The sequence below is a fragment of the Leptonotus elevatus genome, chromosome 2, assembly GCF_054856555.1.
Source record: "Leptonotus elevatus isolate MCC_2025b chromosome 2, RoL_Lele_1.0, whole genome shotgun sequence".
NCBI lineage: Eukaryota > Metazoa > Chordata > Actinopteri > Syngnathiformes > Syngnathidae > Leptonotus > Leptonotus elevatus.
This window is the reverse complement of record NC_141240.1, coordinates 23,932,655-23,951,121: the sequence shown is the minus strand read 5'-3', so window position 1 is coordinate 23,951,121 and position 18,467 is coordinate 23,932,655. Positions and strand designations below refer to the sequence as shown.

The window sequence follows — 18,467 nt, the reverse complement described above, 5'->3', positions numbered from 1 at the left end:
AGAGGTAGTATAGATCATTTGTTTGTCATGTTTTTACATCAATGTTGCAGTCCACACAAACAGAATAAGATCACCAAGTGACGGGGAAACATAAATAGCTACCTGTGCATTTTACAATCATTTTAATTGTTTGCTTTTATAAAGGTAATTGGCTCACTCTTTCCTGCCGGACTTTTTACTCCATGGGGGGCTCTAATTTTCTACAAACCAAATTCCCCAAAAAGTTGGGCCACTATACAAATTGTGAATAAAAACGAAATGCAAGTGCCAAATTTCAATATTTTTTTCAGAATAGAACATAGATGACAGGTCAAAAGTTTAAACTGAGAAAATGTATCATTTCAAGGGAAAAAAATACGTTGATTGTAAATTTCATGGTGCCAAAATCTAGGAAAGGATGCGGGTATTGAAATGACCAGCCTGCAGTCCACTTCTTTCACTTATAAAGCACATTTGGCGCATCATAAAGGGGAAGGTGCAACAAAGAAAGCCCAAGACAGTTGAACAGTTAGAGAGACGCGTGTTAGACAAGAATGGGACAGCATTTCTATTTCTAAACTTGAGAAACGTGTCTCCTCGATCCCCAAATGATTGCAGACTCACAGTGGTGAAAATGGCATTGTCCCAACTTTTGGGAGATTTGTTGACACCATGGAATTTAAAACCAACATAGTTTTCCCTTAAAATGATACATTTTCTCACTTTAAACTTTTGACCTGTTCTCTTTGTTCTATTCTGAATAAAATATAAAAAAAATTGGCACTTCCACATAATTGCATGGAGTTTTTATTCACAATTTGTGTAGTGGCCCAACATTTTTGGAATTGGGTTTGTATTTTCTTAAAAATGGGCACATCTTGATTTTCATGCAGGTGCAAGCCTCCTTTGGCATGTTCAGGAATTTGATAGACCGTGTTGCGCTATGCTGAGCGTTCCGGTGCTCCTAACAAATTGTTGGCTGAATTGAGTAAACCCATTATTTTATTATCTCTTTTTCCCATGAATTCATAAGAAAATAAAATTTTAAAGACCACATTTTTTTGTGTACCTTACCGTTTCTTGAAATGTATTGTCCACATGATTTTAAAAGTATGTTCTTACATTTATAAGACTATGAATTTGTTTTTATTTTTCCTAATGTTACCTTATTTTCAATAAAAACACAGCTTCAGTTGGGATTTAGCGGGGTATTCAGTTTTGTTTGTTTTTAAATAAGTGAGGAGTGTGGTCTTTTACTTGCTCCATGTGTAACGTTCCCCAAGACAACTTCTGTTGTGATTTGGTGCTATATAAATAAAAATTTATTTATTTCATGCCAAACAACTATTTAGAAAAAAAATGCACTCAGTTGTACAGTATATTATAATGTATACATTTTAGTTGGTTTATTTGAGACATAAGTCAGGATTACCTCTCACAGTCCACACACTACTGAAAAATATTTTGCTCACGCCTTACTGAAACACGACAATAAGCTTCTTGCAGGCTGTTGCGCACGAACGCCGCATTTAGTTGAAAACATGGATTTTTTATATTGACTTGTGCTTGTCTAAGTATTTTAGTCATGTAAAATTCTGAGTAAAATTATTTGGCTCAGGTGGAAATTACTGCAACCATTTCCAACTTTGTCTCCTCTGTCCATAGTTGTTTGTTTGTTTTTCTCCAGGGCAGCACTGCCTGTGCAGTTATCGCTGTATTTTTGTTGAAAAAAAGCTGCATGGGCATATAGAGTGTGACACGTAATCGTATATACTGGGAGTCTGCACACCTGCTGCAGCTCACACAGAGTAGACAGACAGAGAAGGAATCAGATGGAGTCCTCTTGAAAGCGCTGGTGAGGGCGAACCTATGGAGGGACTCCTCTTCATGTCTATATAAATATTGCAATAGGGTGAAGAAGTAATACCAGCATGTGAAAAAAGAACCTTATCACAGGGTTGCCTAAATTCGCAACATGTCAACTGTTAACAAAAAAAAACCACATACATACTGTAATTTATTCTTAATACAAACTCCCAAACCAAACATTATCTCTGATTTTGAATCATCATCACTAGTAATAGATGAACAAAGTACAAATACGTTTGATAGTAAATCATTTTCCTGACCAATTAAGTGAAATTGAATAATTTCCTGCAGCACATTAATGTGCCTCAACAAAGTGTTTGGGAGTTAATGTTCTAACGATTACGCGTACAAGTGCGTCAACGTTGACGGCCAAGTGAAAAAGTGCTGCATGAGCATAACAAAAACAAGGAGGTGCCACCTTGTGGCGCAGTGCCATACTGCGGAATGTTACAAGATGTCAAACTCGAGACCCTCAGGGCAGACCAGCACTAAAGGTCATTTTATGTGGCCTGCGAAAGCTTGTCGCAATAGCGCTTTAGTTTGTGTGCAGAACTACTCATATGATCATAAAATGGAGGGCGCAGTTATTTACTATGATAGGATGATTTATGAAGGTTTTTACTCATAAATAAGGGACAAGACACTCTAAAAAAAAAAACCCAGCCTAAGCTGTCAATTGTAAATAACCATGACGCCTCCGTTTTCTGAGGCTGAGCCAAGATTGGTCATTACATGAGCCCCGAGCAACTGTGATGTCATTTGCAGTCGACAGCAAGTGGCAAAATGGCCGCCCTCTGAGATGAATACAAATGGGTGGATTTTTACACTATTCATCAGAATGCCGCGTTTAGGACTCGTGTGGGCACATACAACATTTTATCGTCACGAAAATTGTATGGTTTACTTCCAATAATAATCCATTCAGAGGGATTCAAGAATTATTATGGCATTGCTAAAACAAAAATACATGGATCAAATCAAGTTGCTCCTAGTGGATTAAAGATGAGGTTTTTCCCACCAATGACGAGCAAAAGTCTCAAATTTAATAAAAATCAACCACTATAAATATACAAGAAGATACTCAAACCTAAACTTTGGTATCATATGTGTAGTGACACAGAGGTTTTCCTTGCTTTGTCCCATAAAACTGTTCGTTGAGGCTGTTCCCTCTTTTGGCAGGCTCGCACATTGTTATGCACGGTTGGATTTTAGAGCTACTGGTATATTTTTCAAACGCCCCCCCCCCCCCCCCCCCCATATGTCAGAGAGGTTCAACTTCAGATCTTCCACGTGTACAATGCATTATATACTGTAGCTCCAATGATAGCACGTAGATTAAATGCGTGACAAAAAAAAAGGTGACCTATAGCACAATATCTATTGCGTTTTAATGCTGCCTGTTTTGAAAGATTCTGTAGCTTTGATACATATTGAAACATTCCTAGAGAAGCGGTCCAAAGAGTTTACTTAAGCGCCATACTACCTTTCTGAAAGCGCACGCATAAACATACGGACTCGCAATGTGTGGCACATAAACGGACTCATGGGAGTGTTCTTAACCTTTACCATCTGTTGTTTTTAAGGACACGGACTCACTGCTTTATAATATTTACATTTCCACACTAATGTGTTGTCTGTTTTAGGGAAAGGAAGAGGAGTGCCTACACGTGTGACCTCACAAGAAACTTGATCCCATCATTTTCAGCCCCCCTTCTCACTCCCTGTTCCCATATTTGTTCCTCTCGTCCCAACCTTCCCCAGAGCCGCAGTTCCATCCAGGGCTCCAAAACACACCCGTGTTACGCCTGTGCCCAAAGTGCCGTTGCGGTGGCGGGACGTTCACGTCGCAGGCAAACCTTTTTGAGGCACAGCTGGACTCTCTTGAGGTGGTAAGTCCGAACGATACTTTGGTTCCCTGCGCCGGACTGAGTGCTGCCACGTGGTTTGATTTGTTGAGGAATTCAGAAAAAGAAAAGCTTTGTTGGAGGTGTTTTCTTTTCAACTTGGAGAACATTTCAATTATGTTAGTAATGTTTGGTTTTGGTTTTGTGTGAGCAATGAGCATGCTTTGGTGAGCTTTTTGATTGTTGTTGTTGTTGTTGTTGTTGTTGTTGATTCTTGGAGAGAAATGCAGGAAAATATGGGGAGTTATTAGTACGAGTAGTATCAATAAATAAATGAACAGAAATAAGCTGTTTTCATCCTTAATGTGAGTATGAAATGTTTTCCATGTACTGAACTGTGGTTGCTTCTGTTGCCATACCATCATTGTGGAATTCCCCTTTAACTCATTCAATGCCATTGACGGCTATATACATCAAAAATGCATTTGAACTATTTTTATTAGTTTAACGTTTTTTCCCCACTTTTGTTAACAAGAGTACGAAAACCTAAACTGATATCAAATGTGTGATTAATTGTGAGTTAACTAGTGAAGTCATGCGATTAATTAGGATTACAAATTTTAATCGCCTAACGCCCCAAATTTGTAATAATGTTGTAATGAATTCATTGCCATTGACGGCTATAAACGTCAACAATTCCTTTAAACTATTTCTATTAGTTTAACATTTTTTTCCACTTTTGTTGACAAGAGTATAAAAACCTAGAATTTTTTTACTGTACATTTAGAACAGATATAAAATTTGTGATTAATCGTAAGTTGACTAGTGAAGTCATGCGATTAGTTACAATTAAAAATGTTAATCGCCTGTCCCCCCTTATTTTTAATAATATATTTTTTTTAAATTAATTTATGGCAGTGAATGAGTTAAGTTATGTGATGCTTTTTTTTTTTTAATTCTTTTTGTTTTGTTTTTTTTATGTTCATTTTTGGCACATTGCTTGGCTCCATCTTCTTCTTCACATTTATTCAAATTTACACCTAAATGGAATTGGATTTTTGCCAACAAGCGCCCCCGCCCACCAAAGTTTTACGGATACTGGAGTGTGTATTTTTCGTAATCCTTAAAACTGACAAACAAACCAACAACAAAAAAATGCCAACCCAAACAAGACTTTGCGCTCTTGAAGTTCTGTGCTTGGCTAATAAAACACTGCTCAAGGCACAACAACAACAACAGCAGCAAAAGCAATAGCACAGAATGACTATAGGTTTTGAGTAAATGAGGGAAAAAACAAAAGAGAGAGAAATTTGGCAGTGTCAGTGCATAAATCATGTGAAGAGAAAAAAATAGAGGCAGTGTGTGGTTTGTGCTGTTATATCACAACACATACATTCTGTGCTACTCAAAATACATAGGCTGAGCTACCAAGTGCTATTACTCTGATTACTCCGAATTCTTACAAGTGCTCACGTTTTGCATTCCCCATTCAAATAAAAACACGGAGCAATAAATATGAATACAGTAAGTCAGTGATTTGTACATTTGCAGACAGACACGCGCTACATGAGACATTTTTTGTGATCATAGCTTGGAAACCAACCTTAAAATAAGACTTGATGTTTGCAAAGGTGGCGGCGCAGTGCGGCAGTGGTGAGGCCTGTCGCCGCACAGCAGGAAGGCATCCGGTTAGATCCTATAGCGGGGACAGAGGAGGAGAAAGGAAGCTGTTAGACTTTTCTATTGTGGAGGATGTTTTCTAATCATGGAAACGTACTGTATGTGCTGTATAGGTGGAAAGGATGTACAGATTCTTGTTTGAGTTTATGTGACGGAGTTCAAGATTCCTCCTGAAAGCAAAGTACGTCGAGGAAACCTTTTTCAATGGGAAACAGGAAGATCAAAACAGTTTAGAACAAAATGTGACTTTGCTGACTGATAGGTTGAGCTTGATGAATTTTCATGCTGATGGCTAAGCGGAGGTTAAATGTTAAATATGTATTTACATATCATATTGCATTCCAGTCATACTGTACATATCAATGTGAAGCTGTCTTGGCATCGTAGGATAAAGCCTATAACATTACCAAATAGACATCAGAATATTGGTTATATGATACACTGAGGCTTGGGACTATATGTGACTTATAAAATCTCTTTATAGCAGAATGAAAATGTTTTATTTAGATTTGATTTACATGGATGAGATTTACACTGCATGTCTTCTTCCTCATGTCTAATTTTAGATTATGGTCGGTAAGACCTTATACTGAAGTGTTTGGTACTATAGACATTTATGAAGTCTATTTGTGTGGGGACAGTATTAGAAAGAGCCACGTGACGACTTGTGTCACTGCCTGAGAAAGTGGCTGTGTTTGAACAGGGAGCTCACTCTCAGCTCCGATCACATTTTCTGTCCTTACGGAAGGCCTCCCTCAAAGTGCAGATATTCACAAATGCAGCCAAACGTTTGGCCTGGCGTTCACCTTGCCACTGGCACACTGCCATCTTGCTTAAATTATTGCGCAAAAACTTCTACTTGTTGTTGTTGTTTTTTTAAATATATTACGGAAGCGTATTGCATTCACTTGAAAAAATGTTTTTCTGACTAATTTTTGGGGAGCTTAAACAGAAAAAAATATATATATAAAAAAAACAGGCAAAAAATATATATATAAAAAAACAGGCAAAAAAATATTACAAAAACAGAGTTTTGTTTTTTTTTACCTCTGAACTCCAAGTGACTTGTTGCAGACTCGCTAATAGCGGAAGCAGACACTTTCCCGCATACTTCCATATGCAATAAGATGGTCATGTTTACTTACTGGCTCTCAATAAAGGAATGAATGTGTACACTGTATTGTGGTTTGTTCTCTAATCTCTGAGGGAAAACCCGTTTTAAAAAAAATATTCAGAAAAATAATTATTTTATAAAACAGGGAAAAATTACTCAGAAAAAAAATATTCACAAAAACAGAGGAAAATATATATATTTTTAAAAAGCTCCCCTAAAAAATTAGTCAGAAAAAAAAGACTTTTTTTTCAAGTGAATGCATTACGCTTCCGTAATATATAGCCTATTACACAAACTAAAATGACCACGCTGAATACACAATTGGCTGACAAGATATGTGGGATTCTCATCTTATACTTGTAGAAGGAATTAATTGAACGCAGTGTAAAAATCAAAACAGCTGATACATTTCAAGAACGATATGAGCAAAAGTGGCAGTTACTTTTGTGAATGACGTGGCGACCCGAAATGCTCGTTGATGGCTTGAACTGTACACTGTGTACTTTTAGTTTGGCCACAAGCTTATTTACACTAGCGCTGTCTGTTTTTTTCCAGCTGGCAACTGTACCATATGCTAGCCTATGGTGGAATGTCAGCTTGGTAATAAATATTGTAAGGGAATGTACAGTCTAGACCAGCGGTGGGCAAACGTTTGATTTTTAAAAAGGACAGATGGGCCTTATTAAAAATAAAAAAATAAAAAATACATTAAATGTAACCTATTTTTTTAAATAGCGTTGTCATTTTTATTTATCATATTTAATTACATTTTAATCAATTAATTATTTTATTAAATAAATAATTGTTGATGATGATGAATAAAAATGAAAACGTGCATTTTAACAAAATTTTTTTAGGGAAAAACATCTACATGAATGCAACAATTATAGGAATCATGATAACGTAAATGCTATGTAGACCGTATTAAACAACCTACAGAGCCCGCCCACCTCTAAAAGGCTATTATGACTGTTGTGATCGATCTGACTTGACCTGAGGATGACTTTTACTCTGGCTACCACCGGGAAACCAAATAGAGATAAGCTACGAGAATTTACATTTGTTTTGGCTGGACAAGCTCAGTCGTGTACTTTGATAATGATGATGACATAGGCCGGACCACTGTTTACAACTTCTGTGTTGCTTGTGTTATGTTTCCTATGACGTGCTGACTGTGTGTTGTTTCACGACGGTGAAATAAAGAAGTTGAATAGCAGCGGCTAATTATTTGTTTAATTTCCTAATCTTGCAAACGTTTATCAGTGATTTCGTTTGAACGAGAAAAATAATCAGCGGAAAGTCAGAATATGATACAAAAGTTGGAAAATGATGAATAAAAAGGTTGGTTTTTTTCTCTAAATATTATTTGGAATACAATTTAAAACTCCCTCATGCACGTGGAACAGTCTGAGAGCAGCAGTTGCTCTTATCTCAAGACTGCTATAGCATACAGTACATCCATCACTACGCATTTGTCAAAAACGCTTCTGTTTAGATGATGATGATGATTTCAGTCTGTGCAGTATTTTTCTCAGGAACAAACTTTGACATAATCATTTGTGACTAGTCTTTGTGGATGTGCTAAACACCGATTTGTTCATTGTTGTAAAACGTATAAAGTAAAACTTAACACAGCATCCAGGTTTAGATTTATGCTCATCATTTGATAAATTAATACTCTCAAAAATATTCCCAAAATATTATTTTTGTAATATTGAAACTTGTTTCTTGTAGTTCTATGATTTACAGTTTGATTGTGAACGAGTGAATAAAAAACGGTTATAATTTCTATGAATAACAACTTTCATGAATAAAATGTGTTGCACTCAACTGTAATTCATCATTTGCTAATTGAGTTGTGTTTTGTTCCTCTTTTTTTTCAGATTTCACCTTTCATTTTGACCCCATTTTAAGTGAGACTGTTCAATCCAAATATGGAAATGGAGAAACTGTCAAATGGTCATGGAGCCGCTGTGCCAATGGATGAAGAGTATGCAATAATTGCTTCTTAGTTGACTTGTTGCAGATTACCACTGTCAAGTCGAGTGGATTTATATTGTTTGCATTTAAAGTGAAGTACAATGTTCCACTTTCAGAGTCCCACAAGAGGATCAGCTGTTTCTACAGCACAAGGACGGGCCCACAAAGACGCCCCAGTTCACTGATGTGAGTGTGGCAAGAAAAGAGCAATCATTTACCTGCGGCCGAATGCTTCCTCTTTTGCAGACAACAACACTGCTACCACATTTGTTGTTCATTTTCCACTCTCACCATGTGATTCCCGAAGAGCGTCCAGTCACACTTTCAGCAGTTTATCGAACAGTACAAACAGTCAAAACACACAAATACAGAATGAAAACACTTGTGAGCAGCGACAGTAGGTCAAGATCCGCATCTAAGCACTCACACAAGGAATAACTATCAGCCATGATACTGATGTAACTCACTAGGCCGCACTTGCAACACTACAGATGCTGTTGTGTTCCAGCATACAGTAATTACACTTAGTGGTGACACCAGTTTATTTCTTTACATTCTTTTTTTTTATTGTGATATCTTTTTTTTTTTTATCTTTTATTTATCATGCCTGATACAAGTGACTTTTTTTCTTTTCTTTTTTTGCATTGACATGCGAGCAAAAATTTGAGATATCAGCAGGAAGTGGCAGGCAGTGAACTCAATTCACTTAAAAAAATGCAGCAGGTTAGCAAGTAGTCAACAATTCGTAAAAAAAAAAGTGATTTTGAGCTGTTTATTGCCACTTCCCATTGAAATTATTGTCAAATTAACTCATTCACTTTCATAAATACTTTTTTTTTAACGATTATTAAAAATTAGGGGCAAGAGTCGATTAAAATTATTAATTGTAATTAATTGCATGATTCACTAGTTAACTCACGATTAATCACACATTTTGTATCTGTTCTAAATGTAAATTTAAAAAAAATCTAGGTTTTCATATTGTTAACAAAAGTGGGATTTTTTTTAAAACTAATAGAAATAGTTAAAATGATTTTTTTAAGTTTATAGCCGTCAATGGGAGTGAATGAAATTTTAAAAAGGAAAGAAAAAAGATTATTAAAAATTCGGGGCGTCAAGTTTTTAATTGTCAAAAAAAGTGATTTTGAGCTGTTTATTGCCACTTCCCATTGAAATGTATTGTCAAATTAACTCATTCACTTTCATAAATCCATTTTTTTTAACGATTATTAAAAATTAGGGGCAAGAGTCGATTAAAATGTTTAATTGTAATTAATTGCATGATTCACTAGTTAACTCACGATTAATCACAAATTTGATATCTGTTCTAAATGTAAAATTTTAAAAACAAATAGCGTTGCTGTTATGTTACAAGTGTTTAAGCGTTTAGCGAATATTTATACACAAATCAGACAAGCAACACGTGTTGATGGTATATATAATGGTATTCACAGACATATATTCTTTATCCTCCATGAAGAGTAACTATTTGTTTTTATTTGTTCATATGTTTAACGTTTCAAAATGATCCTCTTTCAGTTTGAGGGTAAAACCTCGTTGGGAATGTCTGTCTTTAACCTGAGTAACGCCATCATGGGCAGTGGAATTCTGGGTCTTTCGTACGCCATGTCCAACACGGGCATCGTCCTTTTCCTGTGAGTGCTTCTCTCATAATCTTCAAAGTACCGTTTTTTTTTGAGTGTTTGTCTGTCTGACTTCCTCTTCCTATCCTGTCGGGGAACGGCACTGTCGTCCCTTAGTCTGTCCTTCAACAGCCTAATGTGCTTGGCTGGCTCCATTTTGCCTATATAAAAACATTGGAGGGGAATTTTACCTAAGCGTTGTTTTAATTTCACCGAAACACATTTTTCTTGCTATTGTGTATGACAGGGTCCTGTTGATATGTATCACATGTCTGTCCTCCTACTCCATCCATCTGCTGCTACGCAGTGCTGGAGTTGTGGGTAAGGCTTCAAAACATTTAGGAAACAGAGCAAAAAGACAATGTGAGTGAATGTGTGTGTGTTTTTCCCCCCCATCCTCTCAGGTATTCGTGCCTATGAGCACCTGGGCATGAGAGCATTTGGACATCCAGGAAAGATTATAGCAGCTGTCATCATAACGCTACATAACATTGGAGGTGATTTGTCAAAACGAATGCGATGTAAATCAAGAAAATGAAAATGCCATGACACAGATGTGTAGACAATAAAGGGCCATAATAAATATTTGCTTTTTTTTCTGTAGCCATGTCCAGTTACCTGTTCATTGTGAAGTCAGAGTTACCACTGGTCATCCAGGCTTTTCTCGGCCAAACGTCCGGGTCAGAGTAAGTATAATGTGTATAGTTACGGAAAATGAGTCAAAATGAGCCTGATGCGAATGGAGAGTTCTACTCCATACGACATGATGCTGGTCAGGAAGAGCATTCTAATCAATTATGCATTTAGAGAATTGGACAAGCATGTATTGAGAATGTGTATGAAATATTATGGACTTTTTGATATAATGTAAAAAAAAAAAAATCGGAAAAAAATCGGGGAAACAATCTAAAAAGAAAATCAGTATAGGCCTTTAAGTTACATTTTTTAATGTCTGCATTTTCTGTCTGACCAAACATGCCTTTGATTCAGTGCTATTTTGAATGCATACATCACATATATTTAGTTAGTCTTTTAACAGTAGTCTTTGTAGACATCCAGTATAAACCAGTGTACTCATTATGGAAGAATGCGAGTTAAAATAATTTGTCCAAATCCGTGTCGGTGGAATTGTGTAAAGCAGTCTCTCTTTCTCATCCAGCGATTGGTTCATGAATGGAAATTACCTCATCATCATAGTCACGGCCTGTATCATCCTTCCTTTGGCCCTCATGAAGCACCTTGGTAATTCTCCAATGGATGATGTCACACAAAAACATTGTAGCATTATTATCATAACCATATTCCTGACCCAATTCTGTTGCCTTGCGTTCCTCAGGATATTTGGGCTACACAAGTGGCTTTTCTCTCTCCTGCATGGTGTTCTTTCTCTCTGCGGTAAGTCAATGTTTGGAAAATATTACAATATAAATATCGTTATGGACAGTTATTCAGTTAAAAGTTGTACATTATCAGACGTATCAGCAAGTGTTTTACACTTTGCTGGATTTTGTGCATTTTGCGGATACTTGAATGAATGAATTGGAAGACATTCTGATTGTAAACCACATGAATATAGGGTATATGTTTCAGTTCTACATGATCATACTCATTGCAATCCAACTGAATTTACACGCTGTAAATCTGTGTTGTTCACCTCATAGATTACACCGAAAATGTAATTTAATATATGGCAAAATTCTTGCATACTGTAATTAGTGCGAGAGTAAATTTAATGCTACGCAATCTCAGACAACCGTTTACGGTATGCGTTTTTGTTTTTACAAGTTTGTTCAACAGAAAAGTAATCATTGAGAATGCTAGCATGTGCACGTAGCATGCTTACTATATATTCCCGTTTTGTGTCACGAAAGGTCATCTACAAGAGATTTCACATTGTGTGTCCTCTGGAAGTGTTTGGTAACCACTCTGTCAGCAAAGAACTCTCAGGGGATGCGTGTACCACAACATTCTTTACTATCAACCAAGAGGTAAGCAGAAACAGAATCAACTTGATTTTAACTCGACACCCCGCGATCATCTTGCCATCAGAGCATAATGTTCTGCTTCACGTATGGATATCTATGAGCATATGGCATGTGACAAACGGCTGGACAGATGTTTTCCCACTTTTGTTTCCAGACAGCATATGCTATCCCAATTCTGGCATTTGCCTTTGTGTGTCACCCTGAAGTTCTTCCCATCTACACAGAACTAAAAAAGTAAGACACGCACAAAAAATGCAAATAACCAAATGAAAGTTTTTCTGCGACTGATGTACATCATGAGTATTTTCTTAATCTTGTTCCATCAAGCCCAACCAAGAGAAGAATGCAGAATGTTGGCAATGTTTCCATCCTTGGCATGTTCGTTATGTACTTCCTCACTGCCACATTTGGCTATCTAACCTTTTACGGTAAGAGCAACATCTCTGTCACTAAGATCAGAGGTTTCCATCATGTCAACTTTATTATTTGGTTGTGAATTTTTGTTTTTTGTCGCAGAAAACACAGAAGCAGAGCTGCTCCATACCTACAGTAAGGTGGACCCTCTGGACAAGCTGATCCTCTGCGTGCGATTGGCTGTCCTGGTCGCTGTCACTCTCACAGTCCCTGTGGTGCTCTTTCCCGTAAGAACATCCGCATTGTTCATTCACATCTGTATACACATTACAAACGTTGTGTTTGAACAAATGAATGGTATTTCGATTCGTTTCAATGGAGAGAAAAAAAAGATTTGAGACATGAGTGTTTTGTGTTATGAGCGTGGTCACAGAATTAAACTCATATCATATCATATAATTGAAAATATAAACAAACAAAAACAATGAGCATGAAAGGAAAATGCATGAACTCTTTATAGGGCACTCATTAAAATAGCAATACCAAAATGATACTTTTCTTTGATGGGATTTTTTTTATCATCCTGGAGTCTGAATAAACCACATGGCTCTATTGCCTTATAGTCAGGTGTGTAGCATCCATTTTGACTTAAGTAAGCAACTAAACTACAACTAAAACTGCACTTAAAATCTATTCTCTAATAACATACATACCGATGCAACCAAAATAAACAGGGATCCTGCCCTAAAATTTGAAATATTTCATTAAATATGTGTCTTAGACCTAAGTGAAGACAATTAAATAGGCTTTGTGTTAAAAAAAAAAATAATAATAATAAAATATGACAATTCTAACATTGAAGAATTTTGTTTGCAAATGTGGCTCTTAAGACTGCAGGCAAATCCTCCTCAAATCAACGTTAGTCGTGTTAGTGTTTGACGTCATGTGACGTTGTTTGCCGCTCCGTTCCTGGCAAGCGCGTTAAGTGTTTGATTTTTAGATTTTTAGATTTATATATCTATGGCTATATGGCATATATATATATATATGGCACTATTTCGCTATTTCCGGTTGCGCATGTTAAGATCTGATGGGGTAGCGAGACCGGCTTCAGCGCAAATAACGTAAACTGTCACTGTATTTCCGGGTGAGCAAGGCGTGGAAACAGCCGGGCAGCGAACCGATTAGATATTGACAGCGCGGGCGCATTGGTTTTGCACGCGTAGAGTGACGTCAGGAGAGTCAAATCCGTTCGGAGTGTTTCGAGCTGATCAGGCTGAGACGCATCCTGTCCAAATCGGATATGAAACTGCCTCCTGCAAAAATCGGATTTCATGTGCTTTGTGACTGTTCAGACTACAAAAGAGCCATCCACATCTGGATGGGCTAAAAATCGGATTTGGGCTGCCAGTCTGAACAAGGCCCACGTTACTCTCCGGTGGCTTCTTGTGGATCTAAAAAAAATATATATATATTTTTTTTGTTAATATTTATTTTGATTTTTTTAGATAAAATATTTTTTGAATAAATTAACGACACGATTTAGATTTTTTTTTTTTATGAAAAAAATAAATGTTCAAAAATGCCAACATCCAAATGTATAAGTTGTTAGAAAGAGACGAAAGGTACAGGTAGATTAATTCCAATTTAAAAAAATAAAATAAAAAATAAAAATGTCCAAAAAGTGACCATAAGATGTCCAGTAAAAGATCAGAATTTTTACTTATTTTTAAAGCAGAAGACATTCAAAAAGTAACCATAAAATGTCCAAAAACAAAAAGCAGAAGATTACCATAAAATGTCTTCAGAATTGGCAAAAAAGTCAGAAGATTCATTAAAAATATATATATATTTAAACACAGAAAACAAAAAAGTTCAAAAATTACCAATAAAATGTCCAAAACCAAAAGAAGAAATCCACAAAATTGCAACAACAAAAAAATCTGAAAATTGATAGCAAAAAGGGGCAGAAAAAAAAATCAAGAAAAAGCCATAAAATGTCCAAAAAAGGATGAAGAGATACAAAAACATACCATAATACATCTATATTGTTTCATTCATCACAATGTTCAAAGGTTTTGCGGCTCCAGAAAGTTTTTTTTGTTATTTATTTGGCCTAAAATGGTTCTTTTGACAGTAAAGGTTGCTGGCATAATGTACTCACCGTACTCACTGTATTCACCCCCAAACAGTAGTATAGTATTAAACTTATGATAGTTTTTACACATCTCATTCCAATTTGAGACCATATGAGTGAAAATGTGATTGCTGTGCGATCTAACTCTTAAATGATGTGAAAAGAATTGGACACTCTGTACCTTTGCTTATATTTAACATTTTCATACATTCCCTTTCATCCGCTGATATGCTGACAGAAATCACAAGGTTCTACCGCCTCACCGTTTCACTGATGCTGGAATAATACATCGAAATAACTGCCGTATTTCCGCACAATAAGGCGCACCTAAAAGCCTTTCATTTTCTCAAAAAACAACGGTGCGCCTTATAATCCGATGCGCCTTATATGTGGATCACTATTGGTTAAGTAGTCTCCATCGAGTGGATGCTTAACGCAACCCCAGCCACTACAGTAGCTTCTTTCTATTCTCTGCGCCTTATAATGCCGGTGCGCCTTATATATGGAAAAAATACAGTAAATGGAGTCTTCTGAGATGCTTACTGTAAAGGTACTGCATGTGCATTTCCATCAGATCCGTCGTGCCCTGCAGCAACTTCTGTTCCCCGGGAAGGCTTTCCACTGGGTGCGTCACATCGTCATTGCCATGTGCCTGCTGTTTGTCGTCAACCTGCTAGTCATCCTCGTGCCCAACATTCGAGACATCTTTGGCATTACTGGTATCACATGCCACTGACACAATTGGAAAAAATATTCATAAAGAAATCACATGCATATGCTGTATTATCATGTCAAAAACACCACAAATATGATTGGAGTGTGTTTTTATTTTAATTTTTATGCCTTCTGTGTCCAAAGATATGATGAAAATCATCCTTATTCAGCACTAATTTAAAGCGGAAGTCAACCCTCCAATTTTTGGGGGACAATAATATGTTCAATCACAGCTCAGCTTCAGAAAACAGGTGAGCTGTGATTGGTCGTTGCATGGGCCCTGCGCAACTGTGATGTCATCTTCAGTCGACAGCAAGTGGCAAAATGGCCGCCTTCTGATATTAGTAAAAACTGTTGAATTTTGCTGCTTAACTCATATTCCGCAAATGTAATATTAATCAGAATGTCATGTTTAGACTAGTGAGGTGACATATAGCGCATTATTGTCAAAAAAAAATTACGGTTGACTTCCCCTTTAAACAAAGAAGCACGACACATTTACTTACAGAATGATACCAGTACCTTTTTGTTTGTAAAATGTTAAAAGTGTCTTTTCTGTACCCAGGGGCAACTACCGCTCCCAGTTTGATCTTCATCCTTCCTGGATTGTTCTACATCCGCATCATCCCCACCGAGCAAGAACCCATGAACTCCAGACCAAAGATCCAAGTAGGTTTTCGTACGTTTAGGCCTTTCAGAAAGACCGTTCCAAATTAATGTCTCCTATTTTGTTTTTGTTTTCAGGCCGCATGTTTCACAGCACTCGGGTTTATGTTCATGACTATGAGTCTTACATTTATTATACTCGATTGGACGAGCGGGGAAAAACGAAGTCTGGGCGGGCATTAAAGTGCTTCCAAGCTCTACAGAAACCGCATCCTCACTTATTCAAACAGTCCTCGACTTTCTGCTGGATGGTTTTGACCATGAGCTCGGAGCGCTCCTTAATTACAAGAGGACACGTTGTTCCTCCATGGTGTCGACGGCAGCAGCGTGCGCACCGTAAGCCACTCGGGACACATCGGCAGGTAGTGTCGGCCCACTTGCGTTGACCATGGAAGCCACCATATTTGCAACTGTCCAGCTTCACTAAATGTCACTAAAATTGTGGAAGATGACGCTAAGAAGAAAATTGTTGTTTGCATGCAAAACATTTGTTTAATCGTTGCTTTATAAAATGGAGCAGAATAATGACATTGAACAAGACCAAACACTCTGGGTTGGTGGGGGGGGTGCATTTAAGGTCTTTTGATGTGTTGTACTTTTGTAATACTGCAGAGCAGCACTTCACAAACTGATGTTAACCTCAGTCAAAAAGACAGTGTGGTATTGCATGGCTATGCTGTGAACCAATTCATTTGGTATAAGGCAACCAATTACTTTGGTTTTGTAAATTTATTGTGGACGTTATATATATTTCAATAAATATTGTCAAAATATTAATTTCTGTGTTTGTTTTTCACCGGGAACTCTGGCTTCCTCCCACATTCCAAAAGCCTACACTTTAGGTTCATGGTTGTCTATACAGTAGATATGCCTACACAAGCCCGTACAAATGCCAAATGTTTCTGATGTGACAAAATAAGACTAAAATAATTCATTTCAAAACTTTATTTTCCTCGAGTAAGGTGATTTATAAGGTGTGTAACTCAATTTGGGAGGAAAACTTTTCAACAATTGAGATCATGTGCTTTCAAAAACGTCGTCTTATAACTCAGGATGTGGCTATGTACAAAATGAACCAATCCCATTCAAACGTGTGTTAAGTGAGAGTCATTTAAAAAGCCTCTGCTGCTAAAGTTCAGTGGTTCTAGTAGGCTTTTCCAGACTGGCGATTGAAGGTTTTGTGCTAACGCTCACTGCTGTTTAGAGCTTTTCATGGACAAAGGCTATTGTTTCAACTGAAGAAAAACAGTCCCAATCCAATGAAAGATGCTGCCCCCAACATGCTTCACTGTATATACAGGCGCTCGTCAAAAAATGTGAATATCCTCAAACAGTTGTATTGTAGTCTTTTGGTAATGAGCAGTGTTGTGTTTGCTCCAGACGCATCTTTTGAAATGATGGGCCATTAAATTCAACCTTGGTTTCATTGTACCCTCTTTCCCACGTGTTTCGGAGATTTCAAGTCCCCACCCCACTACCCCATTAGATTTGAGTTTCGTCTTGCCACCCTGCCCTCATAGCCCAGACATATGAAGAAGACAGGAGATTGTTGTCACGGATACTTAAACTGCCAATACTTGCCGGAAATTCCTGCAAGCTCCTTTGACATGACCATTTTTCTTCTCATATTGTAATCAATTCCAGAAAGACATTCAGCTCTTTGTAATGTCACCGTTGTTATCTTTATTCTATTGCCTGCGAGAACATCTGAACTTTATTTGGGGATAGACAGAGAGGCACTTTAACTGGTGGCAGGGGTGTGCTAAATAATCCAATTTAATATGAGTTTGAATGTGATTTAAGTTATGAGGGTGTGCACATTTGTGCAACTACATTGCTTTTTAATTTGCCTCAAAAAGATTGTTTTGTTATTGTAATCGTAAAGTTTAAAGGTCACATAATGATGGAAAAAGTTGTGAAATGATCTTGGTCTCTTTTGCATCATAAAATTTTGGAATTTTAAATTTGTCTTTTTTTTTTATCCACTGTATGTGCCCTGTGATTGGTTGGCAACCAGTCAACGTGTACTCCGCCTCTCACCCAAGCTGGGTTGAGCTCCATCTCACCTCACGTGACCCTAATGAGGACAAGAGTTATAGAAGAGAGAAATGGACTTTGTCATTTGTGATGATAGTTTCCCTGTTCACTACCATGGTCGCCACATTCGCATTTGTCTGCTTGCCCTGTATTTTCAGTGTTCTTTTTCCACCCCTCCTACGCAAACTGACAGAATGATCCATCCATAAAGTTGAGCTGGTGGTTTAAGCAGACGGCAAACCAAATATAAAACTGGTGAGACGTGCCTCATTTTGGACTGTAGCAGAAAGCGCTTGAACTTTTGTTGACCTGCCACATCAGCAATACAACAGACTCCTTTCAAGCTCAAAATAGCAAAGCTTAACGTCTACCAGTTTTCTGCCAGCCCCCCTCCAGCATGCTCATCTATAGTTGTCAGCCCAGGGATCAGTTTTTAGTACTTCCTCTGCTGTCCTAAGTCTCCAG

General features: G+C 37.3%; 1 protein-coding gene across 1 annotated transcript; it reads left to right on the top strand.

Annotated features, from left to right (window-relative positions):
* The first annotated feature begins 3,551 nt into the window (after window positions 1–3,551).
* Window positions 3,552–16,742, top strand: LOC147179283 (sodium-coupled neutral amino acid transporter 3-like). Its single transcript, XM_086069726.1, has 16 exons — window positions 3,552–3,737; window positions 8,370–8,476; window positions 8,583–8,652; window positions 10,006–10,121; window positions 10,357–10,430; window positions 10,514–10,606; window positions 10,714–10,795; window positions 11,269–11,351; window positions 11,446–11,504; window positions 11,981–12,097; window positions 12,249–12,328; window positions 12,422–12,522; window positions 12,611–12,735; window positions 15,160–15,304; window positions 15,865–15,968; window positions 16,044–16,742. The coding sequence occupies exons 2-16, from the start codon at window positions 8,421–8,423 to the stop codon at window positions 16,146–16,148; spliced, it is 1,410 nt and encodes a 469-aa protein (XP_085925852.1). The 5' UTR covers window positions 3,552–3,737; window positions 8,370–8,420; the 3' UTR covers window positions 16,149–16,742.
* The last annotated feature ends 1,725 nt before the right edge of the window (window positions 16,743–18,467 follow it).

What these genes read in the sequence shown, in the direction of transcription:
- LOC147179283 (XM_086069726.1), top strand. Translation starts at nt 8,421, where the DNA reads ATGGAAATGGAGAAACTGTCAAATGGTCATGGAGCCGCTGTGCCAATG. An exon ending in AACGCTACATAACATTGGAG is followed by an intron (nt 10,607 to 10,713) that starts GTGATTTGTCAA and finishes TTTTTTCTGTAG; the next exon opens with CCATGTCCAGTTACCTGTTC. An exon ending in ATCTACACAGAACTAAAAAA is followed by an intron (nt 12,329 to 12,421) that starts GTAAGACACGCA and finishes TGTTCCATCAAG; the next exon opens with CCCAACCAAGAGAAGAATGC.